This window comes from Micromys minutus (assembly GCF_963924665.1).
Source record: "Micromys minutus genome assembly, chromosome: 4".
Lineage (NCBI taxonomy): Eukaryota > Metazoa > Chordata > Mammalia > Rodentia > Muridae > Micromys > Micromys minutus.
Window position 1 is genome coordinate 87,950,080 of NC_137973.1, and position 25,848 is coordinate 87,975,927.

Below are 25,848 nucleotides of genomic sequence, written 5' to 3' on the forward strand. Positions count from 1 at the left end.
CATTTAACTTCCCTGACCTTCTTGAGTCTGCCTAAAATCTCGTTTCCTCATACACACATAGATGTATTTTTGCCTTTGCACACGAGACTGTGCTACAATTCTCTTTACACACAACCATCAGCTCTGTATTTATTGCCGAGAGAGTGCTTTTAGCATCCCAAATCCAGTTCTTACACTGTAATGAAATACCTGGAAGGCCTTTGTCAGCTAAAAGGTGTTTGAATTTTCTCGGTTTGTTCATTCATTTATTGATGGAAAACTTTGATCATTTTCATCAAAACTGTGACTTTTTACTGTAAAATTTTTATGTATCTTTTCTGTTGTTCTGCTGCCCTGCCCTAACATGTACTGAAGAAGGCTCAGCAGGGGATCTGCAGCTGACACCTTACACAGCTTTGCTTTTCAGACTCCAGCAGGGCCAGCCTCCTTGACCTAATTAGATTTCTCCACCTCCACATGGCTAGTAAATACCATAATTAATTTATAAAGGACTCTGAAACACCAGCTGGCAAATAAATTCCACCAGATTACTACAAAATGGGAAAGAGCAGTTAAGTTGAAGAGTTAGAAAGTGAGTGTGTGCATGTGTGTGCATAGCAGTCTGCTATCCACTGACTTTCTGAAATGTCAATTATAAATTATACCAAACATACACTATTTGATCATTTTTAACAACACATTTATTTTAAATTGTAAGGAAGACTGTGTGACAAAAATATGCTCAAAGATGTAACTTTGAAGTCTGGGAAACATGAGTGTCCATATAGATTCATACTGGAAAGTCATAGTTTCTAAGCACACTATAAACCAGCGGCTGTTCTCAAGAGAATGTCAAACAAAAGAGTGGACAATCAGTTTAAGAAGGATTTCACATGCTGGCAGCAGTTACCCATTCAAGAGCTATGGCTGAAAATACCTAAAAAATGTCTCCTAAGGTCCCTGTGCACTGGGTTATAACCTCTCCCTGAGTATAGGCAGGATTTGGGAATATAATGGGATGCTCCTCCTTTTATTAGTTTACATAATATAGCAAAAGTGGTGAAATCATTTCTGCTCTGATGTCACATTGAATATAAGACTCTAACTACTATAATAGCTGCTGTAAGTAACTGTAATAACAGCAGGAGCAGGATTGGGAGAAGCTCTACCGTTGGCTTCGGAGCAATAAGCTCCATGTTTTCAGAGGGCCACATAATGCGTGTCTGAGGTCCGTCTCTAGGAGCTGTGAGAAAGTCCTGGCAGATATCTGCAAATCACCATCCCTGACATCAAGCTATATTATAAGGCAATTGTGTTTAAAAAAAAAAAAAAAAAAAAACCTCATGGTACTGGCACAGAGATAGGCAGGTAGATCAATGGAACAGAACAGAAGATCCAGAGATGAACTCTCACACATATGGTCACTTGATCTTTGACAAAGGAGCTGAAAACATTCACTGGAAAAAGGACAGCCTCTTCAACAAATGGTGTTGGCTCAACTGGCACTCAGAATGCAGAAAAAATGAAAATAGATCCTTTCTTATGTCCTTGTACAAAGCCCAAGTGCAAGTGAATCAAAGATCTCCACATTAAACTAGGTACACTGAAACTATTAGAAGAGAAAGTAGGGAAAACCTTAGAATACACAGGCACAGGGGAAAATTTCCTGAACAAAACACCAATGGCTTGTGCGCTAAGACCAAGGATCAAGAAATGGGACTTAATGAGATTGCAAAGTTTCTGTAAGGCTAAGGACACTGCCAAGAAAACAAAACAGCAGCCAACAGATTGGGAAAAGATCTTTACCAATCCCACATCTGATAGAGTTCTAATATCCAATATATACAAAGAACTCAAGAAGTTAGACGCCAGAGAATCAAACAACCCTATTAAAAAATGGGAAACAGAGCTAAACATAGAATTCTCAATTGACGAATATGAATACCGAATGGCTGAGAAACATCTAAGGAAGTGCTTGACATCCCTAGTCATCAGGGAAATGCAAATCAAAACAACCCTGAGATTCCACCTCACACCAGTCAGAATGGCTAAGATCAAAAACTCAGATGAGAGCAGATGCTGGCGAGGCTGCAAAGAGGATCCACTGTTGGTGGGGTTGTAAACTGGTACAATCAGTCTGGAAATCAGTCTGGTGGTTCTTCAGAAAATTGGACATAGTCCTACCTCAAGACCCAGTTATTCCACTTCTGGGCATATACCCCAGAGAAGCGCCAACATACAACAAAGACACATGCACCACAATGTTCATAGCAGCCCTATTTATAATAGCCAGAAGCTGGAAAGAACCCAGATGTCCTTCAGTAGATGAATGTATACAAAAATTGTGGTATATTTGCACAATGAAGTACTATTCAGCTATTAGAAACAATGACTTTATGAAATTCCAAGGAAAATGAGTGCATTTAGAGAATATTATCCTGGGTGAGGTAACCCAGTCACAAAAGAACAGACATAATATGCAGTCACTGAGAACTAGATACTAACCCCAGAAAGCTTTGAATACCCCAGAAACAACTCACAGGCCATATGAAGCTCAAAACAAAACAAAAAGAAAAAAAGAAAAACAAAAACAAAGGCCAAAAAGCGAAAGCTTCAGTCCTTCTTAGAAAACAAAATAAGTGTATAGTACCCTCTCAGAGTGTGGTACACCTAGACCTTAAATCATTAATAATCCAAAAGCTAAGAATATAGCCTTGTGGCAATTTTTGGTATTCAAAAATCATTATGTTTAATCTATACACACCAAGAAAACTCTGACTGTTTCCATGTTACATTCTGTTCTACACATACTTTATGCTATGGTAACTAGTAAGATTTCAATGCATACTATCAAACCTTTAAAATAATCAAGGACTGAGAAAAATATATTCATATAGTTTTATGCCAAAATGCTTTTAAAAACCTGTACAAGTATCTCTGTTTTTTAAATAAAGTTGTAAGAAAAAAAGAAAAGAAAGAAAATGATGACCTCAATACTCAAAGACTGAGCTCTCAAAAACCAGCAACCAGAATAGTTCAGAAGAATCCAAGATTCAGTGGGTCACAACTGCAAATCTATCCCTTGATATTGCATGGTGAGTTGAGCAGAAAAACCAACTAAGCCCCTTTCAGCCTTCTCAGCAACAGATGCTGGAAGATTATAAGCATGTTGTTTGTGCTGCTAATGTTGTGTTAAGTTGCTACTCAGAAAATAGAAAGAAAAGGGAAAAATCACCAATACAACAAGCTACCTCTTCCTTTGTCCCTTTTTCTACATGGGACCACCTAGCAGTCATCAGGGCCCTGTATACTTGACATAACCAACTGGATCACAGGTGCACACAGAAACAGACCAGGGCAACTAGATCCCAGGGGAATGTAGTTCCAGCTAAGGCACTGGGGTCTGCAGAATGAAGACCACAGACTGCTTAGCACAAGTACCTTCCCAGCAATGCTATGCAGGTACCCAAAACATTGGGAGGTGACTAGGGAGCATCTTTCTAGTAACAATATTATTATAAAAGTAACTTCAAGTTTGAAGCCCATCTGAGGTGTAGCAATTTATTGATAAATATCTGGGGTAAGAGAAATGTGCTACATGGCTATTTATTGTCTAGTTAGCACAGATGAAATTTTTCCCTGCTCCCAGGAGGAACATGTTTGGTTTGTTGGTGGTGGTGGTGGGTTTTTTGTTTGTTTGTTTCTTGGGTTTGTCACAAATACCATTCCTGGTTAATTTCATAGATCTCACTGCAAAGAGAAAGTGGTGACACTGTTATTCATGGTGACCTGTTCTGCAGTCTTCTTTAGTGAAACAGTATAAATGCTTTGCCTCTTTGCTTATCTAATGCCATCTGTTCAGAGTCTACTGAGTCACTACTCCTATCCCACCACATCCACGGGTGTGAGCCACTTTCCAATGACCCTCAAAACAGCATCAATGTGTTTGTGGAAGAGGACCCAAACATAAGTGTTACCCAGAAAACATGCTATGTTATGTTACATTATGTTGTTATTTTACACAAAATCCAAAAATCATTGTTGGCATATGGTAGCATTTATAGAATGTATATCATTTACAAGGCAACCCATCTCCTATCCACAGCTTCTTCTGATATCTCTGGGCCTTAACCATGGCAACTCTGGAATTTGAAAGCTGCAATGCTAACTGGGAGCTTAACTCTCCACATAGCTACCAGCACCAAGGACAGGTGCAGGACCCCAGACAAGGTCATGAAGCACTCTTGTATTAGAGTAAGCAATTGAACAAGACTTTCATCTACTTAGAAGAGCAGGCTGATGCTGTGTCAATTAAAAGCAAGAAAAGACATGGCTGAAAAGAAAAAGCTGGTTTTGCACTGCCACAGGAAAAGCACTGGGAAGAGGCAAGAATAACCAAAACACTGCTTCCTAACATGCCATTTAGAACCCTGAAAGTCAGAAACAATGGAGGCAGGGGCAAAGAAAAGGAACCTAAAACTACCTCTACCTCCATGGGAAAGGGGGAGAGTCCACACAGACAACTTCACAAATGTGACTTCTCCGAGATTCAGCAGTGTATAGTGGGCAGGCCAGAACTCTGAGCCCTACTGAAGCACAAATCAGTTTTTAATCAGTTGTCAGAATCATTTCAGTTATCCAAACTTGTATAATCCCATTTAAAAAAAAACTGTCAGTGGGAACTTTAATAATGCCTCCTCCCAGAGCCTGGCAGGGAAATAAAACCCAAGTTCATCTCACGTTAAGATAGCCCCAGAGCTCTTATGGGACATCTGTTGTATCCATATACAACAGCAAGAGAGCATCCCGAGAACCTCAAAACCTAAGTGTGGCATCACTCCCACCAGGGGACAATAAAACAGCCCAGGGTTTTTATGGAATAGGACCCACCAGGTAACAGGTTTGGAGTAACCCAAAACACAAGAAGAGACTGTGTGATCTCTATAAGGAAGGTTTCCCTAAGCACAGCTGGTCCAGGCCAGGCTAAGAGCCTGCTTGCTCAGGTTCAAGCATGGTATTATAGCCTCTGCCTGTCTTGTGAACTGAAGATGTTGGCCTTAAGAGATAAAGTGTACTGCTGAAGTACAAGAGCTTCTCTAAGCCCCTTTCCAGACCACAACTGTGCTCTTGCCCAACATCCCATGAGACCCTCTTCTTAGACCCCTTAGACTCCTCTTCTGCCCGTATGGTTTGGCTTTAGTGGGGGAGGGGCAGTTAAAGCATATATGCTGACATTGATTCTTAGCAAGTAGAAAGAGCCATAATAGAATAGCTAAAGGCTTTTAAAAAAATGTGTAAGTTAAAAAAAAAACTCAAATAAGCCCACACAATACGTAGTTAACCTCTTAAAGACCAAGACTTGCTTGTCTGCATGACAATTTATTAATCTATAATACAGCATCATGTATAAGAGTAACTTGCATGGATAATTCACTCTGAATGTTTGACCATGACAGATTAAGTATACCCAGGAGATGGGACAAAATTACCAATCAAAGGATTAGAATAAAAAAATGGGTAGTTGTGGTTTTCTTTCATGCTAACAGGAGAGTCACTCTTTACCCTAGGAATACCCCCTGAAAAGCTATCTGCGACCTTTGAACTCACCTGTTGTAGTTATTGGTGGACACACTTTTGAGTTGTGCTTATTCTATCTCAGACTCACTGAAGAGGACTTTTTTTATTGAGGTGTCTCTCCCAGAAGCTTTAACTACAGTTACTCTCTTATTACAATAACCGCATGCCACTTTACTGGTCTGGTCATAGTCCCCAGTCTCATTAGTAACCATTGTACAAGACTAACTCTCAAGTTATTAAGCTGAACCTAAATAGAATGATATAGACTTTTCCATTTTGTGTCTGGATTTCTCAGTTTAATGTGTGGACATTCATGGTGTTCAATGCAGCTTCAACATCATTCTTACTGTTGCATTTTACTAAATGATTATGTGATTATCTGTTTGCTCTGGCTACCATTGACAAAGTCTGGAAACCTACAACTGGGAGTAACATGAATAATTAAGTTATGAAAAGTATTATACATAACTTCAGTAGAAACATTTTCAGGACTTAGAAATACCCTGAAAAGTTTCAGCGTCATAGCATATGCATACATTTGTTCAGATTTAGTGGGGTCTGACAAGTATTTTCCAAATTTAAAAAAATGCTACTTGACTTTGGGGTTATATAAAGTTCACTGGATTGAAAATAAGACAAACCTACTTTAGCTGAAAATAAACTGAACATACCTAACTGAGCTTAATAGCTTTGCGACACTGTACACTTTAGAGTATAAATCCTTCACCTTCATGATACCTCACTGTCACTATCGAGAATCTCAAGTAAACCAATGTCATGAAATTATGAAAAGCTCACAATTCAAACACCCTAGGTATCATATTCACACCATGATGAAGCTAAAATAATATAAATCAACCCATGTGCAGATGAGGACGCATTGCCTACAATTATCAAGGACTCTGGTCACCCTCTAACCCTCTTTGTTCACTTGGATGGGTCATAGTTTTACACATTATGGTTTTAATTTGCAGTTCCCTGACTTTCAGCAATAGAGGACAGAACAGGTTCGCTGCTGTCTGTCTTTCTCTATTAACCATATGGAAATCTTATCTTATCTGTGGGCAAATTACCACAGACAGCCAAAGCTTAGTAGTTCGGGTTTGTTGATGGTTGCTTCATTTTGTTTTGCTATTTTTCCCTTGTAGTTGGACAGGCAGCTAGCTAGAAAATCTATAGTAACAGCATAATCGGTAATAATTGAATTAATTTAAAAAACACACTTTTCCCAGCCATATGAACTGGGGAAATGCTCATCTGTAAGCTACCAGTTTGTAAGGAAGTACTTAAATGTTTCACAGCTATCTTCCTACACAGGAAAAACTATACTTTCATATAATGTCAAGGAGAAGAAGTCTCTATGGTCTTACAAGTGTTGGGGGAAAAACATCCCACACCTTTCTCTTTTCCCTCACCACTTCACCCTTTGTTAGGGCCCAAGTCAAATGCTATAGCTATGACACGCTGCTAAAAATCCAAGGGAAACCTGGTATTTCCCACAAAAGGACCAAGAAAGCGGAACACTGCAAGGCATTCTACATGAGAGGAATCTAAGAAAAAAAGATCTAGTATGAATCCACACAAGTTCTATGCTCAAGTATCAACTGCGCAAAGCAGGATGGAAAGATTCATGTAATGAACTACAACTAAAGGCACTGCTAAGATACCAAACCAATCCAAGTGCTCATGTATAGGACAGACAGATAGCAGGGGCTGGAGAGTTGGCTCAGTGGTTACGAGCACTGCTTGCTTTTCCAGAGGTCCAGAGTTCGATTCCCAGCACCCACATGCTAATTCAAAATCATTTGTAACTTTAGTTCCAGGGGTCTACACCTTCTCCTGGCCTCTGAGGGCATCCAGCATGCATGTGGTACACAGACATACATGTAGACATAAAACCCACACACAAAAGCAATTTGTTTAAAGCACAGCAAATACTCAGAGGAGCCAGCTGATATAGAACCAGTACTCACACGCAAGATTGAGCCTGTGATGCCAACCCAAAGATTTCTTGCTAAAAGAAAATAAAAATTCCACATTACCCAAGATAAAGATCCAGGAAAAAATTAGTGATTATATAATAGGAAATAACTGGGAAGGAGTGGACAACTATTAAAATAAAATACAACCAACAGCTTTCAAGTGCGATGGATATAATCATCAAAGGTGTTAGACATTAAAACCAAAACAGTGTAACAATTTTCTCCTGGATACAAGCTATATGCAGAACCTGTGTGCACAAATGTTCACGAATATTGTTCAATAATGGCAAACATGGGGTTTATGAATTAACTGTAAGAATATTTGCATGCACATTGTGACAAAGTACAGGGTTTGGGGCTTAACTGTCACAAGAATTCTGACTATGTATAACTGAAATAAAAGTGAGCTACATGCAACTATTTGCATACTCAGAATTTATGATGAACTAAAAGCAACTTTCTGTAACAGCAAATTATCCCTATTTCTCAATTCAAAAAATAAGCATACAGTAGATGAACTAAATTTTTATAAAGCAAGAGTAAAAACCCAAAGGGCCAGTGTTAAATCTGGGGAAAGGTAGTGAGTTGGGGTCAGAAGACACCAGTAATTGTATCAATACTGACAATGTCCTATTTCTAAAACCGTTGGATGGCTCCTCTGTGTGCAGGGCTTATCTCTTACACATATTAAATATTTTAAAAGCTAATTTTTTAAACAACAGACCAAAAAGGAAAGTTGTCTCCCTTTATTAATATGATTTTTCCATCCAATATTAAGCAGCCAATATTTAGCACACAAGCCAGGTGTGCTAAAAAATAAGACCCTGGGTTCTCACAGGAAAAAGCGTTTTGACGTGGCCTGACAGAGATATGAACGAAACAGTAAAGTCCGGGGCAATCTGGGCTAAGCCTCAGATTCCGTCCAAATATAAAAATATCTTCTCCAAAGACTCGGACCGCCCACTTTTTCCGCTAGCCCCAGTGAAGCCTAGACAATGCGCAAGCGCGAGAGCTGCGGAGCCCCGCCGAGTCACTTCCGCCTCTAAACCCCTTAGCTCCGCCCCGGAAGCGGAAGTGCCTTTCTCTTGGGTCCTTCGGCCTTCGGAATGCTCAACTGCGATGGCCGTCGTGCCGGGCTGTCCTCACAACGCCTGTTCAGAAACTCGGTGAGGCCTCATTGAGGCCGAGCCTCTGGACAGGCCGCTAGCTCTATCTCTGGACCGTCTCCGCACCGCTGCTCCAGGCTCGCGGTCGGGAGGTCTGCGTTTTCTCCCACCCTCAGGAGAGCGCGTCCGGCGGCGCGCGGACAGCCCGGCGCGAAGCCCCGCGGCTCCGGTGGGGACGTCGCTGCGGGCGGCACTGCTGCTGGCGTCCAAGATGTCGACCAAGAATTTCCGAGTCAGTGACGGGGACTGGATCTGCCCTGACAAGAAGTGAGCAGGGCGGAGCGGCGTGGGGCCCTGGGCGGCGGGGAACCCTCTGCGAGGGCGGCGACCGGGCTGCGGCCTTTGTGGGGACGGCGGGGCGGTCGCCGCCGGCCTTGAGCGGTCGCGGGCAGCCCGCACGTGACCCCGTGCGGAGCTGAGCTCTCGGCTCAGTGGCCCTGCTCGGAGCTCTGCCGGGGCCGCTCGCTGTCCCTTCCTCCCTGCGGCCGCCGTGCTTTCGGGCCTGCTGACCGTCCCCGGTGACTTGGCTTTTCTCACCCTCGGCAGGAGGCCTGGGCACGTACGTGGCCGGGAAGCCGGTGTGCTCCGCTTATGGCCACGGATATCGTACTGAATAGGTGTCCCTATTTTTTTTTAAATAAGTGATGTACCAGCTCGTGTTCTTGGAAAGCCAGAGCCAAAGCAGGAGGAATCTCGGGTTTAGTGTTCTATGTACTGCAGAGCGTCTAGCTTGAAGTACCTTTGCTAGAAAAAACATTGCTTGATTACAGTTAGCACCGAAATTACATGGGTAGTGTGTGGAGAGCAAGGAAATGATGTCACTTATATTCACTTGGCTGGTATCTGACTGATGTTATCAGGAGGCTTCAGCACACCAAGTCAGCAGACTAGAACCGAGATCCTCTTGGGCTGTCACTGAAGGGAAACGTGTGACACGTTGGAACCCTTCAGAGATTAAGACACCAGCCTCTACCTACTATGTGACTCGTAGAAAATGTGCTGTGTGTTCTTACTGAAAATACCCATTTATTTTGGGAGGACCCTTCCTTTAAAGTACTGTACACCTAAACTCGACAAAAACAAAATGTTATTTTTACTGAATATATAAACCAAGAAGGCACTTTTCAAGATATATTTTCAGTCTGGGTTGGAACGTGTGTATTTTTTTAACATGGAGTCATTCAGTTTAGTGGTAGACTTCCTTTCACTTGTTTATCTCATTCATTTTTTTTTAGTCGGGTGGTTATTTATTTATTTATTCTTATTTAAGCATTGATTTTGAGTATTTAACATGCTTTAACTGATGAATACTCCAGTTACACAAGTGTATAAAAGTTTAAATACTTAGTGACAGCAGGTTACACTTTTTCTCTTGGCTGTGGTTTTGTTTCTTGTTCTTTGCAGTTGAGTCCTTCTTGTTCCTTTCCTGTTCTTTCCTTGGTGGATCCATCCCTAGGGTTTTATGATTTTTTTTTTTTCCTTTTTTCTTCTAAACAGAATTTCTCTGTCTCTGAAGCCAGGGTTGCTTTGCAACTCAACAGAGATCTATCTGCCTGCCTCTGGTTCAAAAGTGCTGTGATTAAAGGCTGTGCCATAACCGCCCAGCTTGGATTTTATGCTTCTCCTAAATCTCATCACATTTATTACTTGTACCAAAGATTAATTTGATATATTTTTTTTAAATCTCTCTAGTATCTTGTCTAATTGTTATGGAAGAATCTGATGACACTTTTGAACAAGGGACTTTTATGTAACCAATAATACATGCTAGTCTGAGGATGCTTCCCATAGCTGTGAACACAAGGTTAAGATTCTTATCCAGCTCTTGTTTCTTCCTGCTCATGCTGATACTAACGTAATGGGATAAGCTTGTTCTGAGTTCCAAGGTGTCATGTGACCAGTGTAAAATGTAAACATTTGAAGTATCTAGGAGTTAATACTTTAAGTACTTCTCGTTTCATTTTCAGGTGTGGAAATGTAAACTTTGCTAGGAGAACCAGCTGTAACAGATGTGGTCGAGGTGAGTGCTAATGGACAAATCTTGTAATACTGTATATGCAGACCATTCATTTCCCAGGATTTATATCCCATCTTTGTCTGTTTGCAGAGAAGACAACTGAGGCCAAGATGATGAAAGCTGGGGGAACAGAAATAGGAAAGACACTGGCAGAGAAGAGCCGGGGCTTATTTAGTGCCAATGATTGGCAGTGCAAAACGTATGTGCTTCAGATTACTGTCTTGTTACTGCAACAAAATGTTCCAGTCACCACTCATTAACATGATGAACTCTTGTTAATTATGTGATAAAACGTTACTCCATTTTGATCCAAACATTTATTGGTCTTAGTCTAAGTATAGTGAAAGGGAAGTTTTAAGTGGTGTCTTTCAGGGGTGATACCAGTTATTGCTGTGGTAGTGTTCAATGAGCTGATAACCAAGGGCTGTGGGACATTGAAGATGCTGGGCTACTTCTTGTTTCCAAATAATTACATGATTTGGATTTTTTGTTTTTACTTTTTGTCCCTTTTATAAAAGGAAAGCAACTTGAAAAATTGTAAGTTACCTCCCATAAAAATTGCTTCTTGTTAAATGTTTTATTGTTGGAGAGATGGCACTGACTGCCCATCCAGAGGACCCAAGTTCAGTTACCGAAACTACATGACACCTTTAAAAAGATAATAAATTTTTTTTCAGGTTTAGAATTTCATTTTGTATTGATTTTTCTCAATCCACATTTTGTGCTATGTAAAAGCTCCTACATATATGAAAGAGCACTAGACCAGAAAAGCATCTTACAGAAAGTTCTGGTCTGTAGACCTTGAACCTGTACGGGGAAGTTGTCTTACACACAGGGTTTAGTGAACTGCAAAGGGTTTCAGAGAGGGGACTAAGAATAGCAAGCATGTTTGTGAAAGGTGAGACCATCCTCTGGGAGGTAATTCAGAAATGACAGGTGGTGTAACCTTTGGTTAAAGCATTTTCCCCTCAGTGGCAGGATTCTAGTTATGTCACTTCTCAGTAAAATTTATACTGAATAGATTTTTTAATTTAATTTCCATTATTATTTAATGAACATTGCTTTGTACTAATTATTTCACTATAATGTTTTTAATATTTTTCAATGTTTAGGGGCCTTCTGGTTTAATGTTTTTGGTTTTGTTTTATAATTGTAGTTGCAGTAATGTGAACTGGGCTAGAAGATCGGAGTGTAACATGTGTAATACTCCAAAGTATGCTAAGTTAGAAGAAAGAACAGGTAAGAATTACACTACTTTCTTAAGAGAGCATAGGAAAGCAGGGAAATCTGTCTACTTCTCTGTGTATGTGTGTTCTATTTGAGCCCTAGATGGCTTCAGACTGGAAAGATAACCAAGGATAGCTTTCACCTCTCAGCTTCTGCCTCATCCTGTGTGTTGGTATTATAAACATGTACCACCACACCCTGTTTACTGGGTTTTTTATTTTTCTTCTTAGCACTCAAAAGATGTTTATATAATAGTTTCAGTTTATGGAGTAGTGTTAGGCAACCCCACACTAGCATTTAGGTTCTAGGGTACGTCCATAAATGCTTTTCTGCCTCCTGCTTGGTGGGTGCTTAGTAGTTAGTGATAATACAGCAATAGCATACATTCTGTTGTGACAGAAAGGTAGAGGACATTTTAAAGATGCCCTACTTAAAAAATCCTAATACTTAGCCACATTTAGATATCAGAGAAACTTTAAAGCTACAAATTACAAAGCATAAAATAATTCTTTTGTTGTTGTTGTTTTGTTTGCATTTTCTATTTACTGTTTTAAGAATTTTATATGTGCATATGAGTTTTGGTCAAATTCATAAGACATTTACTCACCTCCAGTTTCTCTCCTAATCCCACTATATGTTCCCTCCTCAACCTCATGTTCCCAATCAATGTCTGTCTCTCCCCAACCCCCAAACCACTGAGTAGGGTTAGTGCTGGCTGTATGTGTGTAGGTATAAGGCCATCTGTCTACTGGAGCATGGGTAGCTTTTATGGGCATGAGGCTTAACATTGCCCAAGTAACAACATCAGATTTCTTTGAACTACCTGTACAGCTACTTACCTTATAGTGTCATATGATTGTCAAATTTATTATATTATAACTGAATTAGTACTTTCCTCCTAAGACCTAGCCTCTTGAAGAAATCTGTGTCTTGTGATTAGTACTGCCCACATCAGGATGTACCCCTCAGTTGTATGCTTACTGGTACTTTGTTCATCTTAACCCTACCTTCAATGTCTGTGTTACCTAATAAATATAAGTTTTACTATTATGGTACTCAATTAGTAGCACAGATCTACAAGAATTATAATGGAAAGGAAATTTCTTTTAAAACTTTTGCCATAGCAGAAAAATGTTTTGCATATCTATTTCATGAATGACCTGTCAGGGGAAATTTTTAATTTATAAACATCTGGAAGTACTACTGTGCTTTACGACTACAGTAGGTCTGACTTGTTTTCTATCGTGATTTTTAACGTGTAAAAGACTAGTGCTTAGTTATGCAAATGTTTACCATTTATTAGATTTTCATTTTATGTTAGCTGGGAAAAGTGAGCATAATCGTTTTATTATTTGAATTGTTACAGCAATTTATACTCTCTTTTTAAAGGATATGGAGGAGGTTTTAATGAAAGAGAGAATGTTGAATATATAGAAAGAGAAGAATCTGATGGGGAATATGATGAGGTAAGCTCTCAGTAGATGTGTACATTTTAAGTTAGAGAAATGCTTAGAAATAGCTGCAGTTCAGGAAAGCTGTGTGTGCATGGATGTGTGCACGTGCAGTAGAGGTGGTACATGTGCCCCTGTGCTTCTGTAAAGGCTATAGGGTGATACTTGTCATTGAACCTATCAATCAACCATTGGCTGGACTGACTGACCAGTGGGGAATCCTCCGTCTCTATATGCAAGTGCAGCGATTACAGGCTCACATTTCTACATCTGCCTTTTCCACAAGGGTACAAATAGGTTTTGAAAATAAAATATCTTTATGTATTTTCAGCCTGTGTAAATATTCTGGATTTTTTCTCTAGTTTGGACGTAAAAAGAAAAAATACAGGGGGAAGGCAGTTGGTCCTGCATCTATACTAAAGGAAGTCGAAGATAAAGAATCGGAGGGAGAAGAAGAGGATGAGGATGAAGATCTGTCTAAATATAAGCTAGATGAGGTAATGTTCCCTGTCCTCTCCTCTCCCCTTTATATTACTGGAACTATTCTGAAGCACAACGTGGACCATTGATAGCTGTACATCTTCATGGAGGAGCCACGTACTTGCTCCTCAGACTGTGTGTCAGCACATTGTGGGGTTAGGTGCACAGAACCAAGCAAATGGTTATTGTAATTCTGAGAACAGAAAATAGTATTCTAAACTAAGACTGGTGGTGGGAATGGTAGACCAAGGACTCATGACAGAACTGAAAATTGCTGAAGTTTGATGTGTGTTGTGAGAATCAGTGGATTAGCTTCCAGGAACCTGTCTGAACTGTCTATACAGACAGTCTTTATCAGATGACTTTAGAGGGTGAACTCCAGAATTGAAAATAAGCTTGCATTAAAATATTTGGTAACAGACCCATCTGAAAATGTTTAGTATGATATTTATCCTTTTGGGTGGATAGTATTAATATATAAATGTCTAAGGGGAATTAAATTTTTATTAGGACGAGGATGAAGATGATGCTGATCTCTCAAAATATAACCTTGATGCCAGTGAAGAAGAAGATAGTAACAAAAAGAAAAGCAATAGGCGGAGCCGCTCCAAGTCTCGATCTTCTCACTCAAGGTCTTCATCACGCTCATCCTCCCCCTCAAGTTCAAGGTCCAGGTCCAGGTAAACGGGTGCAGGCCAAGGGTAACACCAGTCAAAATGTCAGTATCTAACTTTTTACTACTTAAATAAGCTTTTTATTTTAAATATTTCAATGAAGTCACCTTAGCTACACTTTATCTTTGTATCCTGCAAATACTGCCCTATATTTCTAGAAATTCTAAACCTTAGAAGTTTCCTGTTCTGTGTCACTCTTGTAGCTTTGACTAGAGTACTTAAGGTTCAAAAGCACCTTGTAAGCAATGTATATATAAGTAGGTAGTGTGTGTTCAGGTATTGTCAAGTAAAGTAGAAATGTATTTCAGTATGGTAAAGCTTGGTTTTTAAAAAAATTTTTTTGAGTATTAATGACACACAGTTTTTGATAATTTATTTTAGTGTCAATCTTCTGAATAGAGAACAAATCTAGCCATGATGCTAATGCTTCCAAAGAGTCCAGGACATTCAGATGTTTAAAACATATATTTGATATAGTGAAAACTAAACATTGCTTTATGTGGGTCAATATTAATGGCCAATTTTTTAATGATATTTAAGAGGAAAACAAGTTGCCAGCTACTTAATTAGTACCATAAGGCCGAAAAATGCTAATTTTGAGGGCCAGGGAAATATACCTCAGTGATAGAGCCTTGTCTAACATCTATCTATGGGACCTAGGCTCAATTCCTAGGCCCTCTCCCCCAAAAAAGTTGATTTTGAGATAAGTGTGACAGTCTCTCTGTGGGAACAAACTAAAACTGGTGTCAGGGATGTCATTGTGGTTTTCAGAGTGCGAGGGTTATATTTCTCTTGGCTTTATAGTCTGTTAGCAATGTAATTAATGTGGAACACTGGGTTGTGAATAAGGACTAGACATCAGAATGGGATGCAGCAATTAGGGTTTTCTGCCTACTAGACACTGGAAATAGGTTTTAAAATAAAAATGAAAAGAGCACTGAAGAATATAAGTATAAATGTAACATTGTCTGCAGTAAACTTTTATTGATGCTTCCCTTTTGGTAGTTTAATCAGGCTTGGAAAATGGTCACTGATTTTTTTTTTCTTTTTATACTTGGTCTTTTTTGAAAATTATTATTATTATTATTGAATATTTTCTTTATTTGCATTTTAAATGTTATCCCCTTTCCCCGTTTCCCCTCTGGAATCCCTCTATCCCATTTACCCTCCCCCTGCCTCTATGAGAGTGCTTCCACTCCCTCCTACCTCCTGTACACTGGATCATTGATTGAGCCTTCACAGGACCAAGGGCCTCTCCTCTTGTTGATGCCTGTGATAAGGCCATCCCCTGCTACATATGCAGCTGGAGCATCAATTCAGCCATGTGTACTCTTTGGTTGGTTGGTTGATGATGTAGTTCTTCCTATGGGGTTATAAACCCCTCAGCTCCTTCAGTCCTTCCCTTAGCTCCTCCATTGGGGACCTCATTCTCAGTTCAGTGGTTGGTTGACAATAAGCTTAGTCTTTATTACAGTAAGAAGCTTTGTTTTAAGTATTTTTGCTTGGAAAATGCATAACTTGCATAAACACCTTTTATGAGAAAAATGCACTCTTAATATGTCTTTCTTTTCGGTGTTCATATCACAAAGCTCAAAAATGTGGTCCTAGGGGAAAAAATGCTTCCGTGTTGTTCCAGGTCCCGTTCAAGAAGTTCTTCCAGCTCGCAGTCCAGGTCTCACTCCGGTTCCAGAGAACATTCCAGATCCCGTGGTTCGAAATCAAGGTGAATGAGGTAGCCCTCTGTACAGCAGAGGAGAGAGCTCACAGGCTTCAGACGGCTCCGCTGCTTCTCAGTGCTCTGCGTCTATTTGTCGGTTCTGTTGTAGCTCTGGGAATCTAATGCACCTGCCTCAGCTTAATCTCACCACAAAACTTCCACTGCACAGTGTGCCAAGACATTTCCATGGTTGACGAAAGGGGGTGGGATTTGCATGTATGTAATGTGTAGTGTGTAATGTAGGGAGGTGAAGCCAAGTCACTCCACCAGATACCTAGTATATTCAGATTGTGTTTACAATTAATTTAATTTGACACACAAATGAGAGAAAGACCAACAATCCATCATATAACTTCAAAACAGATTTTGTATTTCAGGCAAATGTTTACAATAGATTTGCTCATTTTTCCTCAGTTTCTAGTGAATGCTCTATATGTTTACTCCATCTCCCTAACATTAAAGAATATTATAAATTACCTGTTATAAAAAAATTATAAAAAGACTCCTCTTAAAACCAAGTCATGTAGGATGTTAGCTTAGGTGTGGTGTGATATAAGCCATGCTGTGAACATTTCAGTTGTGTTTAGTCAAATATCAAAGGAAAATGATGGGTAAAGAAGCAATAGAAGCTCTAGGTTTCTCCTTTTTTAAAAAATCTGTACTCACTCAACATGCTGCCCTTACATCTAATCACTGCATTGTTGTACTGCAGGCACACATTTAAATGAAAGCCTCTAAAATCCCACTTGTGGGAGTTACATTGACATTTCCTAACACCTCTTCTGGAGAAAGGCTCACTTACTTGAGCCCAATCTAGCATTTGAGGGCAGCTACCGTTGAGTCCCCCTGAGGAGAGAGCGATAGTGCACTCACTGACCAGTGCTCACCTCAGACTGTGGAGTCTTGGTGCGATCCCTCTGGGAACTGTAAGACTGGGGTTTACAGAACAGCCTTCATATCCTTCCCAAACATTTTAATTGCTTACAACTTTCCAAAGAATTCTTCTTTTGGGCTTTCTCATTTTATTTTAAGCCCAAAGGTGAATTTTTTGGGAAGTTTGAGCTAAATTCCTTCAACTAAAAATATGTAAATGAAGATAAATTTGCTTTTTAAATTGCATATTTACTTCCCACCTAAAACATGTGAATGTTACTACTTCATACTTCATAGCACAGTTCTAAGCACAAGTCACATTTTAAAGTTGCCATTTTCAATGACTACTTCACAACCTAGTGTTCTTTTTTCTGGGCCTTGTCCCTCGGTTTTCTGTAGCACCTTACCTATAAGAAGTTAAAATTCATTGTCTGGAGCAAGCTTTGTATAACATGGATTTTCCCAACAAATGGAAGGATCTATTTTATGACTATATATAAAGTCAGTTGATTTCATTGTTTGTATACTTTAAATTGGAGCACTATAAACAATTATAAAAATACTTTGTCTTAACTCAGTAAACTACTTTTTAATTATACAGATATTTAATTAAATATTTAGAATGTTTAAAGATGAAATGTTTATGTATAAATAGAACATGTTCATGGTTGACCCAGAAGTCTTCTGCTGAGTAAGCAGTAAGTATTCCCTCATAAAGTCCTCATAGTCACAATCCTGTTGCTTTTGGGAACTGGACAGTCTTCACTTCTGCCTTTAATGAAACGTCTGCTTTGTCTCTCAATCAATGAAGATCCAGCTCCAGGTCCCACAGGGGCTCTTCTTCCCCAAGAAAAAGATCTTACTCGAGTTCTTCATCATCTCCTGAAAGAGACAGGAAGAGAAGTCGCTCTAGACCTTCTTCACCAGCTGTTCGCAAAAAAAGACGAACGAGATCACGGTCCCCCGAAAGGTTTGGGTTTCTGTAGAATAAGAATGGTGTTCTTCTGTGTATTTCATAGGTGGACTTTGTAGGCAAGGGTTAGATCTCCTCTGTTCTTTAAATTATATTTTTATCTTTAAACTTCAAAATTCAGATTACATTTTTAGCTTGTTTACTAACTTAGAAAAAGTTACAAGACAGACTATTCTCTGATCACTTTATTGTTTGACTTTTATTTCCATGTATATTATAGCCAACTCTCGGTTATTTTTGTGTTTTTAAAGATCAAAACCTGAAAGCTATTTGTGTTTGTTTTTTAAAACTAAATGTTAGAAATTGTAAGGATCCTAAGGTCACGATTAACGTGCAGAATCATGGGAGTCCTCTGTAAAATATGTGTAAGTGCACTTCCATAGCACGTGACTTTTATACCCTTTACATGCCCTCCGAGTTAATACTTTTTTCACCCCAGATCAGTTTCTCACTTTTGAAAAGGACCTTCTCTGGGTCCCTTGTCATGTGTCAGCCTTTTCTGCAACTGACTTGATTGCTTGGTTTCACTAATTTTCTCTTGGTTTTCACTATCTTCATAATGATTTGTGGCTTCAATTGTAATCTTGGCAAATTTTTCATATTCTCTAACTTGTGAAAGAAAAGGTTCGAGTCTGGTGATGGCTGGGTTCAGAGGGTAGGGTCATGTTATTCCTACTCAGGATTACATGTCCTACGCATTCAAGTTCAAGATTGTACCCAGTCTTCTTTCCATGCGTTGTTTCTTTATATGAAGATTACTCTGTACTTGAGTTAAATTCATTCTGTTGCCATTCTACCACCTGAAAATTTTTACCATAGCCACATATAATCCCCCCTTAGTTGGTTGTCATCTAAACTTAATGAAACATGTTCTCTATTCTGTAAGCCAGGTGATTGGTGAAAACATTAAACAACCCTGAGCCCAGGGCCAACCCCTACGGAACACCACCACTCTGCCCAGGTTGATACTGACTTATTCATATTGGCTGCATGACTCTAGCACTGACTAACTGTACAGTCACCTTATGTGATGTAGACTTCCAAAACCTCATTGCCTTGAATGTATTTTCTTATGCACTCAGAAGCCTTGCTGTGTTTCGTAGAGACCAAGTGTGATCCCTGTGGTACAGCAGACATTGATTTTATCACACCTTACCAGGATTCTGTGCCTTTCTTGTACATGTATGTGATTATAAGCTTTTTTTCAAGGCTTTCCCTTCATTACCTTGAATAATTGAGAGGTGGCTATATTTGAAATGAGTCTATATTCTTAAATTGTAGAGAGTTTTGAGTTCAAATCACTCCAATTGTGATCTTACATCCAAAAATGTATAAGCTATCTTAAGTTTTAATACTTCTGCGAGCATCAAGGTACTTAGTGTTTGCTCTGCTCTTCTGGTGTTTGCAGTCTTAGAAACAGAAACTTGGTTTGGTGCTGTTTATAGATTGTGTTGCTCTCTTATGTCTTACAGGCACCACAGGTCGTCCTCCGGATCAACCCATTCTGGTTCCCGTTCAAGTTCAAAAAAGAAATAATGCATTAAAATTTACATCTTTAAAAAACATTGAGTACAGTGCATGAAGCATATTTTTTAGGAAGTTGATGTCTCATTTGGTCAGAAGTACTACATCTACTAGTAGAGGTGCATGCCTTTATTGCTTTTCAAAACAATACAGCTGTTTGTTTGTGACACTGAAAGTGAATTGCATTTTAAGCCATACTGTTCCCCCAGATAAATGCTCTGTTCCTTATGTACAACCATTTGCTTTGTTTAAAACCATCCTAGTAATCACAGAGTACTTTTGTTTCCTACTTTAAATCCGTGTCCTTTTTGTTTCTAAATGTTCTATTGACAGAGACGGGGTTGCCTGGATTTGCCTGGACTTCAGACACATGGGCAAAGCTAATAAGGGAGTTGTAATAACCAATTCATGTTCATGTGGAGCAGTAGTCAACCTGGTCATGTTATTTACCTGTGTCAGTGATTTCTTATCAGAAGTTAACTACCTTGCAAAGCTGACAACTGGGAACAAGCTGAGGGTGCCTTAGAATCATTGTCTCTTACCAGCTTTACACCTCTTAGTACAGGAGGAGTGTAGAAATTACAGAGGAAAGGGTTAACCACATCTTATTTCAAAACATCTCTCTCAAAGTTTAAGGAATGTGGATATCCTTCAAATCTAGTTACCAAATATTATACTTGATTGATAAAGGATTTTTTAAAAGGCTAAATCATAGTTAATGAGCAAATTGAAGAAAGCCTTTGAAACCTGTTTCTCAGTGATGGGCTGACAGAGACATGAATTTAAGTGAACATTTGCCTTGTGATGTCTGATTTTCAACACTGTAGATATCTAACAGAAGAATTCTTATTTCTGCACAATTTAAACAAAATCATTTTTCTCCTCACCTGAAAAAAAAAAAACATATGGCTTAAAATGCTTTCAAAGTTTTATTTCTCAAATTAAAATCTGGACACTTGAGATCCATTTTGTTCTCTGGTTTAAAAGTTAAAAGGTTTCTCTTAACAGTCTCTTCAGCAGCAAAACCAAGGTAAGTATATAAGGGACAGCAGTTGTGCTGGGGCTCCTTGTGAGGGAATTATTTCCTGTTTCTCCTTTAGTATTTGTCTGCTGCAGTTTTAAAAAGTAAAGCCTTCTGAGATGTTTAGTAGACAGATCAAACGAAGTGTTTTTATTTTAAAGTGAGTGTTTTTCTCAACTGATCTAAAGATGAAAACAAAATATCGTACGTAGAAATATTTTGGTAATATTTTTACAAGCTTTCCTGTGTTTTTGTTTTGTTTTGTTTTGTTTTTTGTCTTATTTTCCTTGCTGCATTTACTGTAGGTTGCACACGAACTCTTACTCTCTTGTAATTGTGCCTCAGACTTCTCGAAAGTCGACTTTCTGAGTTGCCCAGATCTTCTAGATCCGACGTGTTAGCCTTGGTTTGTTTTTGTGCTTTCTGTATTTAAAACTTGAGCTGTACTAGGCAAATGCAAGATTATAAATTTAACTAATAGGAGTTTACGAACAGTTCAGATGATTATGATTTGATTTGGTTTAATTGAGCTGTACTAGTTCATTTCGTAAGGAAATGATACTGTAGAAAAATGTAAATAAAATCTGTGAGTCAACTATCAAGTGTTGTTTATTAGAAATAAACTAGAAGGTTGTAAACTCTGATAATGTTCTAAAGCTCATAATAGCTTTTTTTCACTGTTCACTTTATTGTGCTAACTTTCAAACGTAACAAACAAGACAACAATTTAGGGTACTTGGGATATAACTTTTCATTGTTTATGCTTGCTATCAGGACATTACATACCCCACTCCCTGTCGTCAGTTAGAATGCCAGTGTGCCCCTAGGCTATATCAGGAACTGATACTTACTGTCATTCAATGATGACAATAAGTTTCTTATGTTTCCACTGTAATCTAAAACAAGTTGTCAGTACAAGGCCTTCTAGGCAAAGTTGGAAAGGTAATTGGGCATTATTGTTCTTCTGTGTCCCTTTCCTGTTTCCTGGTACTTGGGGCCACTATTGGAGATTCTGGTTGTGGATGAGGAGGGCTCTGCTTCCTGCTTTTTTTTGACCCAAATATTACGTTTTTAAAACAAAAGGTACATCATGACTTCCTTAACCTGAAAGTTGTATGCTTTTTGAAAAACATAAAATACCTTTTTGTTGGGTTTTTTTGTTTGTTTGTCACTAGTTTATATGATATTGGAGGTGGGCTACACTTGCCACAGTATGGAAGTGGAGATCAAAGATTGTTAGGAGAGTCCATTCCTTTTTGTGTTTGTTCCAGGCCATCAGTCTTTTACCCATTGAACCATCTCACTAAGCAGACTATACAGTCATAGAATGTTAAAGCACAGTGCCATTAAAAACTTGTTTGCAGGAACCAGGAGAGCAGGGTCTAATGACATAATCCATGTGTTAGAACTAAGAAGTCAATGCTGCTATACTATTTTATGTTCTGGCTTTGTCTTTTTTTTTTTAATTCAGTTTTTATACATGTAAAAATCTTCACCATATCCACCCACAAGTCCCTGGGAACCCTGCTAACATGAGCCCCTCCCACCTTCATGTCTTCTCTTTAGCCCACAGAGTCTAGTCAGTGCTGCCCACACAAGCATAGGCAACCTACTAACAGCTGACCTGCTGAAAAAAAAATGCCTCCCTGTTGATCTCTGTTGTTGTAATAAAACATTCTAAACAAAAGCAACTTAGAGGATAAGAAACCTTACTCAGTCCCATACATTCAGATCGCACTCCATCATTGAAGGAGACAGGGCATGCAGGCAGGACTGCTTGCATTGTGAACTCACAGCTAAGTAAATCCAGTGGGAGGAGCCAGAGGAGACTGCCTATTAGCAGTCTTGCTCATTGGCCACATGCTCAGATAGCCAGGCCTACCTGACTAGAGAGAATTTCATCTGAAGTGGTCTGAGCCCTCTCAATCATTAAGACAGTCATTGACATGACCATGGGCAGTTCTTCGGCTGTGATGATCTCTTACTAGGTGGCTCTCTACAGTGTAACAATCTGACAAGAAAAACTAACCAGGATACTACCATAAAATTTGACTTTTTCAAAGATAATTACTCCGGTCAGACCTGGGTCTATGGTGCTCTTGCCTCAAGTTTCCCAAGTGCTGAGGTTTCTGGTTTGCACTTGGTACAACTGAATTTTATTCCAGATTTTATTTGATCTCATATATTTTCATTTGTTCCTGAGTCTAGATACACTATAATACCTTTGTAATCTCTAGGATTATGATTTGTCATTCTTTTTGACTGACAGTCTTAAGGATTCTGCCTAGGTCATGCTGTCTTAGGGTTTCTGTTGTGAAGGAAGACATTTAGTTGAGGCTGGCTTACAGGTTTTGTGCATTAGCAGCACAAGACAGACACTGTGCTGGTGAAGCAAAGAATTCTATACCTGGATCAATAGACATCAAGAAGGGAGACATTGGGCCTCTTCTGAAACCTTACGCCATTCACTCCAATAATGCCATTCCCATGAGGCTGTAGAGAGTGTTTTTATTCAAACCACACTTAGCCACTTCCTAACACGCTGGGTTAGGTATATTTCTTCACGCTGTGGTCTAGGACTTTGGGTTTAGATCAGAGAAGTGCCCTTTTGATCTCTGAAACTAACTTTGTGACATTGTGGGAATGTTAACCTTAGCTTTTAGGGTGACTTAATCCTTTTCTTTAAAGATCTTCATAAGTGATACTTAGTGACCTTCATCAGTAAAGGAATTGAAAATGCAAATTTCACATCTATTGGAGATTTTATCTAAACCTTTGTGGAATTCTTCCTAAAAAACACTTGTTTTTCCATTTGGTCATACCAATACTTGTCACTTTGCTGCTTAGATGATTTCAGATTTCCTGATGTACCTTCTTTTTCCAATGGGGAAGAAAGTAGAAGATCAAATGGTGTTTGGGAAGGCAAGCCAGGTGTGTAACGTGAAAATACAAATCAGAAGTATAGGTAGTGTACCAACTAGTAAAGAACTAGAAGAATTCACCACTAGGTCTCGGACGAAAGCCTGCATAATACCCTTTTGTCAGTTTTAATGTCATAGGACATCTGTATGGAAATACTAAATATTTATAGGCACAACCTGGTACAGCTTTTTACGTGATTACCATGCTGTTGAAAGAAGAAGCTGAAATGCACTCCACAGTGTTTGTATGGTGCAGTGTTCTGCCTCATCTTAAAGTTAAACTCAATTACACCTCAGGCTCCCAAAGAATCCTGCATACTCCACTGATATAAACAAGTACAACAGAGATATCACTAGGGATAATGAAACATCCTAGTTAATGAAAATACAGGCCTGTCCAACTACATGGAAACCGGTTCTTAATAAGGGAGAGTATCTAAAGGAAAAATGAGTGCTTCCACAGTGTATCTGGAAGTTGTGAGTGATAGAGATAAGTGGATTGAAAGGCCTTTTATTACTGCACCTATTTGTCTTTAGAATATAAAACAATAACTGGGGCTGCAAATGTGCAATATACATTTCTTGTCACAAATGGTGTGTTTTAAACAGACTTGAAAATTGACAAACTGAACTTGTCTTAAGTTACTAAAGAACACTGCAAAAGGTCTACATGCCATTTTAAGTACCTATTTAGAAATAATAGTGTCTTCTTGTGGTAAAATACCTTCACAATAATTTTAAAGGATGGGTTGATTTGGCTCACAGTTCAATATACAGTTAATCAAAGCAGCACATAACAGTTCAGACTTCTTGGCTCAGCAAATTGCCCCACCCATTATTAGGTCTTTCCCATCAGTTAATATAATCAGGATAATCTCAATGGGTATGTCCAGAAGTGCCCTAGACACAAAGATTTTATGTTCAGCCAAGCTGACAGCATATACTGTAAAAGTCAATATACATAAAGATTGAAGAATATTTTTAGCTACTCCCATAAAAATCAAAATAATGGTTAATCCTTGAGTAGTCAATGCAGTGGCTAGCTACCGAGTTCAAACAGATCCTCTTGTTTAGAACTGTATGTCAATCTAGATGGCTGACAATTGTACATGCTTGTGTAAAGATATGAGCTATATATAATATTTCTATACTTTTGTATTATATGTTAGTGCCTACCTTAGAAATACAATCATTCAAACTGAATACAAGGAAAATAAAAAGACTCCAACCCCATATAGCAGAAAGGTTGCGAAAACAGAAGGGTTTTCTATGCCCTTATCCAGGGTTCTTATTTATTGTTGGAGACTGAAATCACTGAAGTCACTCAAACACCAGTCTCAGTCAAATAGGGATGGTTTATTGAAGACCACACCCCAAGACTGGTCAGGGCCACATTACAGGCTCTGAAGCTGACATTGAGTCAAGATGCTATAGGCTTTTTTAAGCCTGAGATCCGAACTACCAATCAGGATTTAGGGATAGGGGGCTTCCTTAGGAACATGTCTTTTCCCACTGGTTAGGGTATTATCTTCAGCAGGGGACTTGCCTTGTCTAATATTCCTGACTTACCTTGCCAACAGGCTGCCACCTACATAGCTGTTGAGAGACCAGATTTTTCTGGGTCCAGACTCTGTCTTAGAAAACCTGACAAACTCTAGTTAACAAGACAGAACCTAGAACCAGTTTCTAGGTTACTCCACAACAGACCTGCATTTCCAGGTTTCAAGCCTGCCCCCTGGCACTTCATAACAATCACCAATCAGGAGAAAAGTAAAAGTTAATGGTTTGGCTCCCAACACTAGCCAATTATGTTAAAGGCCATAATGATCCCCCAATTGCATATATGCCAGGCTATATAACCTTCTTGCCTATATAAATGCTTGCCAGCAACAAGGCTCAGTGTTCCACATTCCAGTCCTGCTCAGGGTTGGCAGAGAGCCTAAGCTGGAGCTTGTAATAAAGAGACCTTAAAGAGGCCTTATTCCAAATAGTTTCTTATATTGTGGTTCAGGTGTGTCTTGTGTTGGGATCCATCCCAGGGAAAGCTTATGAAAGCAAATACCATAAAAACTTAGGTGCAGACAGCACTGCTGAGTGGTTGGTTCAGATCCAATGTGATATGGGTAACTAGACAAAGCAATTCTGTTGGCTTCCAATAAAATTTTATTAATTATTTTATTAACAAAATTCAGATTTATAAGTTTCACTAATTTATAATTAAGTCCTTTCTACTCCAGAACCCAACCAAGGACACTACACTAAATAT

General features: G+C 39.1%; 1 protein-coding gene across 1 annotated transcript; it reads left to right on the forward strand.

Moving 5' to 3' along the window:
* Positions 1-8,755: 8,755 nt before the first annotated feature.
* ZRANB2 (zinc finger RANBP2-type containing 2) lies at positions 8,756-21,256 on the forward strand. The gene is made up of 10 exons (XM_080916155.1): positions 8,756-8,971; positions 10,672-10,724; positions 10,812-10,920; positions 11,878-11,960; positions 13,338-13,414; positions 13,762-13,896; positions 14,390-14,559; positions 16,190-16,276; positions 17,955-18,113; positions 19,589-21,256. The coding sequence occupies exons 1-10, from the start codon at positions 8,916-8,918 to the stop codon at positions 19,650-19,652; spliced, it is 993 nt and encodes a 330-aa protein (XP_080772281.1). The 5' UTR covers positions 8,756-8,915; the 3' UTR covers positions 19,653-21,256.
* Positions 21,257-25,848: the final 4,592 nt, after the last annotated feature.

What these genes read in the sequence shown, in the direction of transcription:
- ZRANB2 (XM_080916155.1), top strand. Translation starts at nt 8,916, where the DNA reads ATGTCGACCAAGAATTTCCGAGTCAGTGACGGGGACTGGATCTGCCCT. An exon ending in TGGATCTGCCCTGACAAGAA is followed by an intron (nt 8,972 to 10,671) that starts GTGAGCAGGGCG and finishes TTTCATTTTCAG; the next exon opens with GTGTGGAAATGTAAACTTTG. An exon ending in CTGTAACAGATGTGGTCGAG is followed by an intron (nt 10,725 to 10,811) that starts GTGAGTGCTAAT and finishes GTCTGTTTGCAG; the next exon opens with AGAAGACAACTGAGGCCAAG.